General features: G+C 46.4%; 1 protein-coding gene across 1 annotated transcript in view; it reads left to right on the top strand.

Annotated features, from left to right (window-relative positions):
- Window positions 1-13,045: 13,045 nt before the first annotated feature.
- The window catches only part of OXSR1 (oxidative stress responsive kinase 1), a gene marked incomplete at both ends in the record, with an annotated part of 86,629 nt that continues 83,665 nt past the window's right edge, over window positions 13,046-16,009 (top strand). Inside the window, one exon of the mRNA XM_079538413.1 lies at window positions 13,046-13,115. Coding sequence (XP_079394539.1) covers window positions 13,046-13,115 — 70 coding nt within the window. The remainder of the gene's footprint in view (window positions 13,116-16,009) is intronic.

The following is a 16,009-nucleotide window of genomic DNA, read 5'->3' as shown; positions in this document are numbered from 1 at the left end:
TTCTCATTGAAGCCAGAGCTATAAGGAAGGACACACTCTTGCAGCATGTCTATGTTCATGTGACATTTGATTAATCGTCATGTTGTATTCCAATGTTTTGTATTCCCAGGCCTGATTAAATGTTTACAAGAGAGACTCCCTTTAATAGAAACTCAGTCTTGAAATCTATATTTTTGTGAAAGTCCTTTCTATGCAAAGTACAGCTTTTACTCATTGGCTTGAAAAGGAACACAGCTGTGCACCTAAGTGGGCCCAGTTCATCAATTGTTTGATTTGTAACAGCCTGCCAAAGCACATCAGCTTTTAGGATGCCTCAAAGGCACAGGGGTAAATACCAAATAAAGAGTGTACTGAATTATAGATTGGGCTGTTTAAATTATAGAAGATAATGTTACCTTAATAGGAAAGAGCATCTTTTAACTAATCTCCACAGTTATTAATGTGTGAACAAGAATCCTGCCCAAAGTGGTGTTTTAACAGTGACCTATTGGGATATTAAACAGATTTTCAGTAACTATTTGCTCTCTATGCTGGGAAGAGGAGAATCTTGCTTATGTATCTGCAGTTGCCTGATCTCTACCACTTTGTTCCTTACCTCAGCCACTGACACGGGTTGATTTTACAGCTTAAGGTTTTACTAGTTTACGTCTTTAAGATTGTATCTGGATTATGATTGATTTAAGATGTATTTTAAAGCATTACCAGGGCTGAGTTCCTCAGGCAGGGACGTGTGCAACTGTCTCTTCCTCAGCCACCCCATAAATGGATGTTCACTTACCAAAGGTTGCTGCCATGTCATTGCAGGTGCTGTTGCTGCTTCCTCCTGGCCAAGAGAGGCCTGTCCTTGACCTGAGCACAGCAATGTGTGCGTTGACATGGGGACAGTTTTAGGGTAGGCTCAGAAACTCAGTGTTTTTCAGTCCCTTCTAGCTGCTGGCATGGGACCAAGGTGATATTTGCACCATTCTGTCTTGTTGGCTCCAGTGAGAAGCCTGTGCACGTCAGAGGAGAGAAGTTAACCTGATGATGAGTTTCTGAATAGTTCATCTTCATGTCCTCTTGCCCTCAGGTCCCTCCTGCACGAAGGAGACAGCTGCATGCCTTAGGGCTTTTGCATAATCGTTAAATGTTAATTATAGAAGAGTTTCTGGAGGCTGCTTGATCCCCAGTCACTCCTGGGGCTTGATGAATTCCCATACTCCAGAGCGTCTATCAACATTAATTATGGGTCACTGCTCACAGGACCGAACCAGATCCCTCTTGAATTGAGAGCTGAAAGAACTCATCCAGTGTCTCATTAAGGGCGAGAACAAAAGCAGGAGGTTCTGGTCCGGACGCTAGAGGGAGGCAGTGGGCCATGCTGCCAGCACTGGAGCTGCAGGGCTTGTGCTGCCAGGGGAGAAGCCTGGCTGCCCAATGAGGGAATGGGCCCTGTGCTCTGAGTCATAGAATCATAAAGATTGGAAAAGACTTCAAAGATCATCCAGTCCAACCATCAGTCCATCCCCACCATGCCCACTGACTGTGTCCCACAGATTGGGTTTGGTGGTGCTGGGCTGGGCGTAGAAGAAATGTACTTTGCATTCACCATTGAACACTTGTTGGATGTCTCAACAAGAGGGTGTGTGGAACTTTCTCCTCCTCCAGTTTTGCTGATATAAGGATTTTCTGAGGCTTTTTTGTTTCCCTTTGCTTCTTGCAACCTCTGCTAAGGAAGTTGGAGAGTTCTGTTGGCAGACCCAACCTGTGCAGTGACTTCTGCATGGGTCCTGATATGTGGTTTGGCACTTGAAATGCTGTAAATTAGGTGAAATAATAGCAGAAAGAGCAATAACAGTCAACTTTGTAATAGATGATCTGGTGACTGTGGAGCAAGGAAAGTGCAGCTTCTGGAAGGGAAGTCAAAACCAAGAGCTGAATTCCTAAATCTTCAGACTTCCAGTAGGTGGATTCACACAGATGTCGGTGCTTAGGGTGGTTTCATTATTTCCTAACTGCACTCACTACTCCTGGCTGGCTCAGGTGCAATGCAAGTATCACCATTACTGCCTTCTTACAAGCAGTTCACATTTGTCTTGTCCTGTAGACTAAAATCACAAATTTGGGGCAAAGTGAATTAACAGCCATGACGTGTGAAATGTATGGTTTGAATGACAACCCTTGTCTGAGTAAAATCCAGCTTATGCACTTCTGACATTTTTGCATCTGTCTTGGCACAGTTCTTTATGAGGTGTGACATCTCTGAATGATAACATCGAGTTACTGTAAGCGTGTTTCAGTGGCGGTCGTGGTTCTCCTTTCCCCTTGTTGGCACTTAGTGGAAGGTCAAATGTTTCAGCACCTTTAAAAAAGGAACTTAAATCACGATGTTATGTGTTGGGTTTCTTTTTTCCATTTTGTTTCTTTCCCTCGTTGAAATTATCCTTGTACCGAATCATTTATTTTTATATAGAGAGATATATATTTATATTACTTTCTATCCTGATAAGAATCTTGTATAGCCATTCTGAAAACAGTCAGCAGTTCTGTGTTTTCTCTTTCAGACAAGCTTTTGGTTTGTGACAAAGCATTGTAAAATAAAGAAGCAAAACTCCATGGGCTGGATATCTTCCTTGGGCATCAGAGAATAAATGCTAGATCTGAAAAGGAAGTGTTAGTGAGGAATAATGGGAGCTATTTCTTTTTTGTTTTCTTGTTTTGCCTAAAACAATTCCCCAGCAGAGGCTTTTGAGAGTGTCTGGAACAGGGAGAGGTGTGATTGAACCACACCAGGAAGAAAATTACCAAGAAATTCAGGCATGTGTGGTTTCTTTTCTGCAGAATGCAGTGTGTGGTTGTCGCTGTGCCAGGGGTGCTTCAGCTCTGGTCCTCACAGAGTGATGGAGCCAGGGCTTTGGCTTCCCACCCTCTGGAAGCAGGGCTGCTGGGTGTCGAGCTGCTGTTCTTCATCTTTTCTAGGGGATCCCACCAAGGAACATAATGCTGCGTGGCAGCACTGAGGATTTTGCCAGCTTCATTTCCTTAGGCAGGCGGCTTGGAGTCAGTCCAAGGCAGGCAAATAACTCACAAACTCAGCAGCTGTTGGGCCAGGGCCCCACCACAAGAAAAGTTGAAGGATCACTGAATCAGAGAAATGTTGGTTGGAAGGAATTTCTGGAGGTCAAGGAGAAGCTGCACTTCACATCAGGAGAGGCTGTATGCTAGGCCTCCTGCGGGACAGTGTTTCCTATAAGGGCTATGAGGTAATGCCTTTGCTATGGCTGCTACAAACCAGCACATGTACAGTGATACGGATATCATCCTCAAATGTATTATTCTAGGTTGAAATGTTGGCGCCATTTCCCTGTTTACTGGAGGACAGCATTTACCTGGTGAAATTTAGCAACTTGTGCAAAATGTTCTCTAAGCTTCAGGGTTAGAGGGTGATGGATAGAGCATTGCTCCTCGATTGAGCAACTGCTGGTCTTTGTTACGCGGACATGAAAAGAGTTGCTTACTCGTGATAGAAGCATTGCTTGGTCCAAAGGGCACGTCTACTGATAGAAAATTAGCATAGGGAAGAAAAATATGCAGAAAAATAGCTGGGAAAATGTTGTTTGATCACGCTGGAAACTTATTTTAATAAGGCAATTAAAAGAAAAAAACACAAAGTTCATGTTATTGGAAAGCATGCTAATAGAGTTTAAAAACCTCTGTCAAACCTGTTGGGGTTTTACTAAACAACGAAACCTCTGCTGTGCACAAATACTTTCCTGTAACTACTTTTGGTTCAGCTGATGCTCTCTAGGATGTTGAGATGACTTTGAATTTCCTTGACAATCACTATCAAGCCCTGCCCAGCAAACCCGTTCAGCACAACCTGCGGTCAGGAGAATGAATATTGTTGTATCCTGTAAATGTTTAATTGATCGAACCTCTATTGAAGTGCTAAACGGTTCAAATGCCTCATTTACAAACAACGCATTTTTCGCTCCCACTGCAGAGTCCATCTCAGCAACGTGCTGTTCCCTCCGTCCATCTTTTGCAATAAAGCTGTCTGTGCAACTTCCCCGGTTCCCAGACTTGCTTAGAACCATCACATCGTTAAGGCTGGCAAACACCTCTAAGATCATCTAGTCCAACCATCAACCCATCACCACCACGCCCACCAACCATGTCTCGCAGTGCCACAGGTTGGGTTTTGGTGGGGCTGGGCTGGAAATAGAGAACAAACACAGTCCGCATTTGCCATCAGACGCTTGTTGGATGTCTCCGTACAAAAGTACATGAAACTCTTTCCTCCTCCTGCTTAGCCCTTGCCTTCCCACTGCCCTCAGAGCGGGGACACACACGTGCGATGGCTGGGCCTGATGTTGTGCTGGTGGAATTTCTCCATGCTGCACTTCCAAGCTCCTCTTCTTTGTGTGGGATGACAGCCCAGGCTGCCCAGACAGGTGGTGGGGTTCTCCTTCTCTGGAGATATCCAAGACCCACCTGGATGCTTTCCTGTGTGACCTACAGGAGGGAACTGCTTTAGCAAGGAGGCTGGATGAGATGTTTCTATGGGTCACTTCTAACCCACGGAAGTCTGTGATTCTGTGATTCTTAGCAGAGCTGTAGAGGGAGGGCACAGGTGGCAGATGGCTGCTAGAACAGATTCTCTGTAGGAACGTGCCAGGGTTTCCTCAACTGCCAAGTGTCCAGATTCTCCCCAGACCAGACAGATTTTGTACTGCTCTCAGCCCTGCCCATGCAGCCATGTGAAGAAAGAAAAAAGCAATGCAGCAGGCTGAGTGCCAGTTTGTGGGGGAAAGGTTCAGTGGGTTTTGCTGACTCGTATGGTGGGTGCTGCTTACAACGCTCTGCAGGGCAGGTGATGTGCCAGACAGTGCAGGACACAAGGAGAATGACTCCTGCTCTAAGTCCAGCAAGAATATATTGCCTTCGTTATATTAGTCTGATTGGGTTTGTTATGAAGTCAACCCCACATGGTGATAAAATGGGTCTATATCATAGAATATCCTGAGTTGGAAGGGACCCACGGGGATCACTGAGTCCAATTCCTGGCTCCACACAGGACCACCATCCACTAGTTAGGAAACTGAAGGAAAGTATGGGCTCACAGGAAGTACGTTCAGGCAAATGTGGGCGTTACAGTGAAGTGAACTTTCATAAACTTTTAGCAGCATTTTTCTGGCTCTAATCTTCAGCTCTGCTCACCTTCTGTTTGTGTCAGCAGAACTAATTTAAGAGCCGTGAATCCCAAGGTGCTTAACTGCTTGTGGTCTGCTGCCTCAGAGATCAAAAGTACCATTTGGATGGGGAAAACTGGGTGAATGCTCTGAGAACCCACATGCTGGTCCCTGTCCTCCCTAAGCCATGGAGAACTACGAGGAGTGCATTAGAGCAATGTTTTCTTAAGAGTTTGGAAATCTGTGTGATCGACTCAGAAACAACTGAATGGGGGAAGATTCAGCATTGGATTTTTGGCAGCACTTGGCAGATATTTCCAACTGGAATATATGTGGAAATGAGATTTAAATTGCTTGGAATTGAGGTCTAAGACAGTCGTTGGCCTTAAAATGTCACCGTCTCAGCATCTCTAAAACCTCACATGGGTATTAAAAGAACATCGTTTTTCAACATCTCTAAAGGGCTTTTCAGATATTTAGAAAGAAAGGCAAAGAAGAGAAGTATCATGGGTTTTTTTGCTCTAAAAATGTTATACTGTTTTTCCTGACAGTTCCTCGGTGACTTAACCTCTCAGCACTGCGTCTGGCATCTGGTTAGCTGCATTGTTTTATCGAGCGTTGGGAATGGAAGCTCTTAAGATTTTCTCTTCATGCTCTCAGAAACGTTGCCTAATCAGCATGCCGCTCTTGGCAGACGGGTTTTTCTTCAGCTCCAAGACATGCATATTGATCAGTCATTTACTTTTGTTACCTAGCATCCCCGTCATCGATTTTAATTGTTCCCTATTGAAGATGAAGCATTCAGCACACGTAGGACTGCCAGCTCTGAAATCTTGCTTTCTGCACCTTTCACCAGACGGTGCACACAGCGAAGCCCTTAGGAGCAGCGAGTCTCTCTCTCTCAGCCAGCAATCTGCACAAATTATGCAGCAGTCAATTTTTCTCTATTAAATCAATTCCTGATTGTCTGTGACAGCTTTCCCTGCCGCATGATTTCACACTTGAGCAGTTTGTTTCTGAGGTGCCATGTGGGTCTTTTTTCAAGGGGTGCCGGTGGTACATTTAATGTGCAGAAATGCCTTCCCAGCCCCTTTTTCCCACTTACAAAATTAATGCAGGTTTGGGTGGCTGCTAAAGGAAAGATTCCCAGTGAGCTTCCTTGTCTGATTCTCCGTTCTCTGGGGAGGTTTGAGTGCTTTCCTACTTCCTCATTACTGGGGCATCAGCATTCTCAGGCATCAGCTCCCACATTCTTGGAGATCCAAACAAACCTCAGCAAGAGCATGCAACTGCAGAACAGCCTTGGCTTTTAGATCTGACTTCAGTGCTTCTTGTGGCTCCTCTCTGTCTCCTTGTCAGCCCACACAGCTTCTCCTGGGCTGTTCCTTAAGACTTCGGCTACAGCAGTGTAACAGTTTCTCTAAGACAAAAATTCAGCTTGATCCTCTGTCTGACAGAAAGATGAATCTTCCTGTCCCCACGGTGTAACATAACAAAACAGAGAGCTTGTGTGATTCATTAATTCTTCTTCCTGCAAAATAACCTCTGAGACTATTCTTATATTTTAAAAACATTCCTATGCTCTCAGAGAGCTTTCATTATAATTATTTCCTGAAGGCTCTGTATGTAAGGACAGTGGTCTCCACCTACTGATTCTTTGATTGGAAGTCTTCCTTGACTTTAGATACACAAAAAGTGATCCTATTTTTGGCAGCCTGCAGTCAGTGGCATAGGAATTCATGAGTAGGGAGGAAAGGATGTGAACTATTCAAATAGACTTTTTTTTTTTTTCAAATGAGATCTCTTTACATACCTATCATCAGAGTAATAAACTCTGAGTCACTGTTACACTGAACTATTAAACTATTATTGGAAAGCCATGTCATTGAAATCTGTTAATGTGAACCACTAACCTTGCTTGGCCTCAGTGTAGCTGGATTCAGGAAGATACTGTCCATTGTAAAGATAAGAACAATATTCCCTCACACACCTTATTCCCTGATGGCAAAAAATAAATGAAATCTTATTCCACCCTGTCCTTCTATTTCTAGGGTTTCTCTTCTTGCTTCTTTAAGTTCATCTAGCTTCACTGTAATGTCACAAAAGATGTTCTATTTTACTTCATCAAAGATTGCCAGCTGTAAATGGGGCAGATTGGGTCTGAGCACTCCCAGCTGCCAGCATATCTATACAGTATGATGCAGGTGTTCACCTGAAAGCAGCTGTGTCTCCTCCCAAGGGCTGATTGCTTTGTTCAGCCCTCCCACAACCAGGCCTCAGGAGATGTAAGAACCTAGGGATGTTCAGGGCTTCTTTGCTGCACCAGCAAATGGCAAGCAGAGGAGCTGGCATCGTTGAACACTTTTCTAGAAGACCTTTATTGGATAATAAAATGTCTGAAATTGTCTTAAATATAGGCACACCCACAAGGACTCATGTAACAGGAACATCAATCTTCAGCCTCTCTTCATGAATCTAAAGACAAGTCAGCCCAGGTGTGTTCCTTGTACATCAGGGTCTGGCTGCCCGCATCAGGCTTATTTTGCACCTTCAGCAAAGAGAAGTTCTGAAACATGGTCTCAATCTCCCTGTCCTGTTTAACTGTTCAGAAAATGTTTTATGGTGGAGATTCACCCTCCCCAGAAAAGGCCAGTGGGAAAATGATTCTGTCCTTACATGCTGTTCCAACAAGACAGCTGGATTCCTAGGGTTTAAGGAGGTAATGGGCAAGTGCTATCTTTCATCAGCTTCTTTAAAGACAAAGTACTATTGTAAACCAGAACAGACCAAGAGCTGATTATTAAGTTGTTGTATGTGGCAATCAAGATCCTGTTGTAATTATTTAAGCCTAGAATCAATTTTATATTAGATGTAAAGGAGGCAGCAAAGCTACAATTTGTTAGCAAGAGGGTTAATTGACTCCTGACTTGTATACCAAAAATAAAATGCATAAGTGTTTAAAAAAAGAGAAAGAAGAAAAAACCTACCTTGGTCCTAAGCTCTTTGCTTGTTTATTAACATTAAAACTCAGGGGGTTATTTTTCAGTGAAGGAAGTGAGAGAACAGGGCGCTTTCTGCTGAGAGGCAGTCGGGATGGGATAAGAGGTATGTTTGCAGAGCAAAATGTGGTTTCAGTACACACAGCGTGAGAACCAGAATTTACCTGTCAAAACCAGGCCTTCAGCTACTTGACTTCAAAGTGACCTCGAAGGTGAGTCTGCAGTGACTGAGCACACAGCAGCGAATGACGGGGCGGAGATACCTGCTCTAACACAGGATCATTTATGGAAACCTGCTGGCGTGATTCAGACTGGCGTTTAGCTCATGTTTTGAAAACAACTGCTATAAAAACTTGTTCCAACAGAAGATTTTTAAACCACTATTCCTTATCCCATGCCGTGTTTTTTATTAAATAATCAGCTGCCATTGATAGAGTGAGATCCCTTCAATAGACCTGAAAGTATTTCCGTGAAGAAAGAATAGCAGGCAAATTTTGTAGTGTACCACAGCCAGGCATTCTGTTTGCCAACACACACTTGCACTATTCTGAATGTAATAAAACAGGCATTGTTGAGTTCCCTCTTGCTTTAGTAAGCTGTGCCCGTACCAAGCCGTTCAATAAGCACATTAACTGCTTTTGTTTGTAGGAATCACGGTGCCTAATGCACACTCACAAACAGCCGTTTATGATGCCTTCAAAAACCTTGACGTAGAAATGTGGCAGTGAACGGTGTGGCCCCACACATGACAGAGCTGTAACTCTCAATGCCTCTGCATGACTGTTTTGAAAGAGCAATTCCAAGTTCAGCTGTACCAAGAAACAAATCCGAGAGTCTGCATGAATACTAAGATGAAATATGCAATGCCTCGATGAGCAAACTGCAACTTAGACTAGTTTTCTGTAATCCAGGTGCAATTGAAGTTTATTTATGGTCACACTTAGGATGATGATAAAATGGATTGCCAACGGTTAAGCATTTTACAGGTACTAAAATCAGTGCACTGAATGTTAGAATCACCATTCAATGCATTAAGCATCAGTTTTATGATAGCCAATAATACCCGAATGGAAAAAAAGGCAAAGGACTGGGTAGTGCCAGTAAGTTTCATGGAAACCATAAGTAATTGGCCCACAAAGGCAGGAAACCACGTGGTGTGTGAGAATGAGAGCTTTTTGTGTGTGTGTGCCTGCCTGGTGTGGCCACCTCCAGAGGCACTGAGCCAGGCAATGGGGAACAGGAGCCCTGGGGACATCAGTGCGATGCAGGTGTCAGAAAAAAAGCCTTTCCTCAACTGTGGAATCAGTGGGACTGCACGGTCTGATCATTGTAGTGCTTTATTTAAAAGAAAAAAACTACAGGAAACCCAGGTCTGAGCCCTTCCCTTGGACTGCAGCCTTCTTACCTGAAAGAAACCTGGAATTTTTTCACTTTTCAGCCTCTCCCAAAGCCTGGTACAGAGCGGAGGTGGATACACAGGAAACTGTTTTTCCACGGCAGATTTCTGCTAAAATTTCTTGTTATTTTAACAACTGCTTGATTCAGCAGTACCACTTCGCAGGCTGTTTTATAAATAGAGATGTTTCCTCTGCCCTGAAGAGCTTGCAACCTACATGAGACAGACAAAATACAGCAAATCAGTAAAAGTGGGATGAGCAGAATGCTAATGATGACACAGGGGAAGGTGCTGCTTGAAGGTGTAAAGCGGGCGAAGGATTAAGATCTTCACAAGACAGCTCCCTTTTTTTCATCTTGCGTCAGACTGACATTGCAGCAGCCTGGCAGGATGAATGAATGAACGCAACGCCTCGACTTTTGAACAGTCCAAAACGGCCATTTGAGATTTCATTAAATGCTCATTTAAAAAGCAACACAACACCTAGATTCTATGTGAATGAGAGACCTTGGTTTAAAAATGTGGAAGTGCAGAGCTGAGAAAGTAAACCACACCATTTTGTATACATATTTCCTATGGCCACTGGTGGTCTTGTCAGCGCACATCTGAGATTCTAGTTTTGATCAACGCCTGTGTTAATTCAGAAAGAACAGGGTTCATTGTGGGCCTAATCCTTTGCCATTGATCTAATTCAACAAGAGTTTTAGCGACGCCCTTGGGGAAGAATTTTCTGCATAGAATAAGAGATTTCAGTATCCAATTCTGACTCTAGATTAACACTGTGGTAAAATTAGTCATATGCATGATTGTGGTTATAAAGGCTTAAAGCATGTGCTTAAATACTTTCAGGATCGGGGCCTCTGTCGTTTTTTGTGGCTGATGCCTGGCTGAGATCCCTTTTTAACACGCTGCTGCTATCAGAAATGCGACACTGGCCACATGAGTGCATGCTCCAGGGTAAAACTGACTTTCAATTGCTTCAAAAATTGCTTTTATAACAGTTAGGAGATCACAGAAACCATTCTGAACAGTAATTAAAGCATATTTAGCAAATACGAAATATTGCTTGGCTGGGGAACGTTTAACACAGTCGAGCAGGAAAAATGAACAGCTTTTAAACTGAAAGCTCTGCCTTATGGACAGAGACCATCTTTGTTCAATGTCTGCACAACTGTACCAAGATGGGGCTGCGAGCCTCTTGCATCTGTAGGACAGAAAATGACAAGAGGGAAAGAGACAGCGTCCCATGTGAGGTAGCACAACTGAAAGCACTGAAGTCACACCAGGCATTTGGCAGAGTGCTGTGGCCTTCCACAAAGCCTGCTTCATCAGAGGCATCTCAGGAATGTGTCCCAATCAGCTAAAAATATGTATGACTGATGTTCCTTGTCTTGCGGCAGTGTCTGCTACCAGGCAATAAGAATCAAAGAATCATAGAATCATAGAATGGCCTGGGGTGAAAAAGACCACAATGCTCATCCAGTTTCAACCCCCTGCTATGTGCATGGTCACCAGACCACCAGACCAGGCTGCCCAGAGCCACATCCAGCCTGGCCTTGAATGCCTGCAGGGACAGGGCATCCACAGCCTCCTTGGGCAGCCTGTTCCAGTGCCTCACCACCCTTTGTATGAAAAACTTCCTCCTCATATGTAATCTAAACAAGTTCTATATCTTATCAGATTCACCTGATGACTTCTGATGATAGCAAGAAATGCATTGTTTTTACTATTTTTTGTATTTTATGTATTTTATATCAGCTGTAGACAGCAGCCTAGGTGAGTTCATGGTACCAGATGGCCTCACATTCCTTTTCTTTCTAATTTTTATTTTCTTTCTTATTTCTGAATGTGTCCAGATCTACAATGCCCCAGTTATGGACTTATGTGACATCAACTCCTGGATGAAGCTGTCGGACATATCATTGAATGCTGACATTCTGTGGAGTATGTGGAAGTATCAGGCAGCTGGGAAACTCTACAATTGCTCACCTTCAGGCACAGAGAGGGGAAAACCAGATCTTGTGAACCCTTCATACCCATCCTAACCCCAGGCCCTATTTTTAAACAAGGAATGTAGATCAAATCCAGGCAAGGCTGTGCCATTGACGTCCTTCAGTATAGACAGGAGCTTATTAACAGGAAGATATTGGGATGGAGTGTGCCGTCAGCAAGTTTGCTGATGGCACCAAGCTGAGTGGTACCGCTGACACAACAGAAGGAAGGGATGCTCAGAGGGTGCAAGTGTCTCTGCTGTGAAGGAGGTCTGAGGGAGCTGCAGGTGGTCAGTCTGGAGAAGCTCTGGGGAAACCTCATTGAGCCCTTCCAGGACTTAAAGGCTGCTTGAAACAGGAGAGGGACTGACTTTTTATGTGATTTGGTAGTGATATGACAAGGGGGTATGGCTTTTAATTAAAAGAGGGGATATTTAGATAAGAATTTTATTCACTGAGAGGGCTGTGAGGCCCTGGCACTGCTTCCCACAGCAATTTTGGGTGTCCCCATGCTCAAGACAGCGCTGGATGGGGCACTGGACAGCCTGATCTGGTGGGCGGTGTCCCTGCCCAGAGCAGGAGGTTGGGCCTAGATGATGTTTCAGGTCTCTTCCAACCTAAGCCTTTCTATGATTATATATACCACTGATATGCAGCACATCACAGGTTATCAAAAACTGGCATTGATGTGATATCCTCCTCCAAACACAAAGAAGCGATGTCCCCCGCCTACCCGAGGGACTTCTGGCACACAGTGGCTCTGTTCTGGAAGGCACCTCCCACACTCCATCCTGACGAGGACCCTCCACGGCAGCGCCCGGCCGCCCTTCCCTCCACCCGCAGGCCCCTCGGGCGCAGGGACCCTGAAGCAGGACATCGGGTGATTGACAGTCCCTCCGCCAATAGGAGCTGCGGATTCGGCAGCCTCTAGCCAATCGCTGCCCGAAGTGGGTTTCAAGCAACTGACTCCTCCCGCCGCTCTTCTAAAGAAGGGGAAGGCGCTAGCGGCCGCCATCTTGTGTGTGGCATCCCCACCCTTCCCTTTCTCCTCTTTATGAGCCTTTTTCCACGTCCCGCTCTCTGCACCCCGCTGCAACTCCCCCTCTCCGAATAGCGACGGTGTGAGAGAGCGATGGCAACGCGCCCTACGCTCTCACTAACCTTCGGAGGAGGCGGAGAGGTGCCGCGCTCAAGATGGCGCCGGGCGGCGCCCCACAGGCGCTGAGGGCGGGCGCGCGTGGCGGCGGGCGCAGGTGACGTCAGCGCGCTCTGGGCATGGGCAGGTGGAGAGAGGAGGCAAAGTTTGGCCGGCGGTAGCGGCAGGCGGCGGTGGAGGAGGAGGCGGAGGGGCTGAAGGAGCCGCGGTCGGCAGCGTTTGGTTCGGGGTCGGATTCGGAGCGGCCGAGCCGCGCGGGACAGCGCAGCGCTTCTCTGTTCGTGTGGGGCCTCCCCCCCTGAGGGCGGGCGGGCCGCGGGCACGGCGCGGCCATGGCCGAGGAGCCCAGCGCGCTGCCCTGGTCCATCAACAAGGATGACTACGAGCTGCAGGAGGTTATCGGTGAGCGGGACGGACCCAGAGCGGGGCTTTGGCTGTGCGTGAGGGCTGTGGGAGGTGATGGGGCGGGAGGGGGGGAGCGGCCCTCCTCGGGAAGGAGTGAGAGCGTCCCGCTGAGGGGCTGCGGTGTTCTCCGTTGCTCTCGGAAGGCGGTTTGTCACCTTGCTTTCCTCAGAGTGTCTGACACCCCTCCAAACACACACACCGGGAGCGAGGTGAGAGGAGCTGCCTCCCTTCCCCCCCTCCCCCCCTTTTGTCCTTGTGGTGCTTCTGGGGATCCCTCTGCTGAGGGCTTCCCCTGTGCTGTACGTGTGTGTGGGGCTGTGCCTCCATCCCACGCTGCGTAGTTGTGTGTGTGTGTGTGTGTGTGTGTGTGTGTGTGTGTGTGTGTGTGTGTGTGTGTGTGTGTGTGTGTGGGGAGGTCTGCACTCTGCCCCTGTCTCTGTTAGGGGGTGTGTTGGGATCCGCACACCTCCAAAAGGAAAAAGCATTGGGTGTGTGGGGCTGCTCCCTCCTTCCACAGAAGTGTGGGGCAGAGGGTGGGGTTCTTTTCTTTAATTGCAGCCAACTCTGCTTTCCTTCTGCCCGGAGGGGGGTGCGTGTGTTTGGTCAACCCCATGCCGTGGTGAGCAGTGGCCGAGTGGGACAGGGGCTGTAGAGCTACCTGCAGAGGCTCCTTTACATCACCTCCCCACGTGGGATGCGGTGGGTGTGAAGGTGTCCACACAACGAGCTCCACAACCGGACTGAGATCTCCCCCTCTGGAGCAGCCTCATTCATTTTGGGGGATGGTTCCTCCCTGTATGGCACTCGCAGCGATGTGTTACTTCAGTCTGCTTAAGGGTTGAGGGATTTTTGAGCTGTTTAGGGGGATTTTTCTCAGTTCCTACCATTGAGCCTTTTATCCTGACACTTTGCTGCTGTTGTGAATTTTCATTCATTGTCCTCTCAGCTTGAGGCCCCAGCCCTCGCTTTCCATTTAATGACTTTATTTTTTCACTCTCTTCAACTTCAAACTGTATGGTCACCAGAGGCCTCCCTGGTGCTGGACTGGTGCCTTGGCTGTCTCATCCATTTTGTTGGAGCTCATGTTTGAGGGATGCATGGCTTTAGGGTGAATATATGGCGCGTGTGAGGTGGTGCTGCAGGTGACTGTAAGGTCAGCGTGTCTCGTGTCACTCTCCCAAGGCAGGAAATAAAGCAGGAGCTGGCAGAACAGGCTCCTATCCAAAGGCTTTTTGGAAGGAGGTTAATTTTTAGTGTAATCTTTGTGGAGTGGTTTTATTTGAAGTTTATAGATGATGTAGCACTGTTGTGCGCAGGTCTTCCATCCCTGCCTGACAGGGAGACTTACTTACTGTTAACAAGGGTGGGAAAGTTTGGGAAAACACTGTTTTGAGAGATTAAATTCTTGGCATTGTTTAAAAGTAGGAAGGAACTAAAGCTATGAAGGGGGGGGGGAGGGGGAGGGGGAGGGAAATCCTTCTGGAAATCCCTGTTGCTCTGTGGGATCAGGCTTTGTCCTCTCCCTTCGTGCAATGACAACAGCAGCACTTTAGAAAGGAGACAAGCTCCCTATAAAGGAAGGCATAATCTGGCAGCTCAGCCCCTTAAACCTCCTTTGGAAAATGCACCCTGGGGAGGATGATGCTCATCCGCTTGGAGGAGTGAGAGATGAAGGGAGAGAGAGGAGAATGCCCTGTGGGGAAGGGAGTGGGATGGGTGCCTGCAAAGGGTTGCACTGATAGCACAGAGTTAAAGAGTCAGGTTGGAGTGCCCAACGCTGGGAGCAGGAGGACAGTGCCTCTTTGTAGCTATAGGGGGCTGTGAATATAGTGCTGTTAGGAGAACCTGCTGCTGGAGACTCACATCCTACAGCCTGAGAATATCAAGAGGAGGATGTAGCTGTGTGGTAGCCTTGCAGTCGCTGACTGAACATGGGGAGGAATTGGGAAGGAAGCATTTCACTTCTGTGTCTTTCCCTGCCCTTCTGTGAGCTGACTTTCTGGATGTTATCTGCTCATTAAAGGATTGTGTTGGCATTCCGGAGTGGGATGGAGTGTACACTGAAATGTGTATATTGCAAACATATGGTTTCTCTTTTTAACTTTACCATCCCCACCCCCTTACTCACATCAAACATTGGTGTGTCTGCCAGCGGCCGGGATGGAGATGTGACGCAAGTTTCCTAGCACGTGTGTGATTTGTGGGACAAAATGTCACTGTGTTAACTGAGCTGGACTGCTTTGCTGTCCGCTTTGGGTCCCCCATGGGCCTCTGGGGGAGGGGGGTTGAGCTCTCTTTACTTCTGTGGAGCTGTGAAAGTCTTTTAGTAGGGGACAAAGCGAGAACGTGGTATGGAAAGGGGTGAAAATTGCGCTGGTGCTTTGAAAAGACTTGTTTCTTCATGAAAAATGCTGCTCTTTAAATTTAGAGCCCACTATTCTGTAGGTTACCAGCTCAGCTGTTTTTCCACCTTAGAAGGAGAGAAATCCATGTGTAGTCTCATTCCTGTGCTGGTTTTGCCTGAAAACAGTAATGTGTGGCTTTCATTTACCATGCAGGGCTCTGTACTGCTTCAGTGCAGGAATTGAGAGCACGTTTTCCAGCAGCAAAGAGAACTTCTGTAAAACTGCCCTCCTGATTCTGGCTAATAAAAAAATAAAAGGATTAGTCAGCAGTGGAGGTGACTCATGCCAATATAAAGGTATGGATTAATGTCTGCATTTATTACACTTGGTTAGTGTTAGTAACTGCTGAGTAGCTTCCCTTAGGCTTAAATAACTTACGTTCCGTTGGATGAAAGAACCTTACTCAGAATCAGAGCCCAGCTTTCCTTTCCAAAAAGGATAAAATGGAGATGAGGGGAGAGAAGACAAATTGCAAAGCATTTCTGT

Source organism: Tetrao urogallus, assembly GCF_951394365.1.
Source record: "Tetrao urogallus genome assembly, chromosome: 7".
Classification (NCBI taxonomy): Eukaryota; Metazoa; Chordata; class Aves; order Galliformes; family Phasianidae; genus Tetrao; species Tetrao urogallus.
Note: the sequence above shows the minus strand (reverse complement) of the source record. Positions and strands in the feature narration are given on the sequence as shown.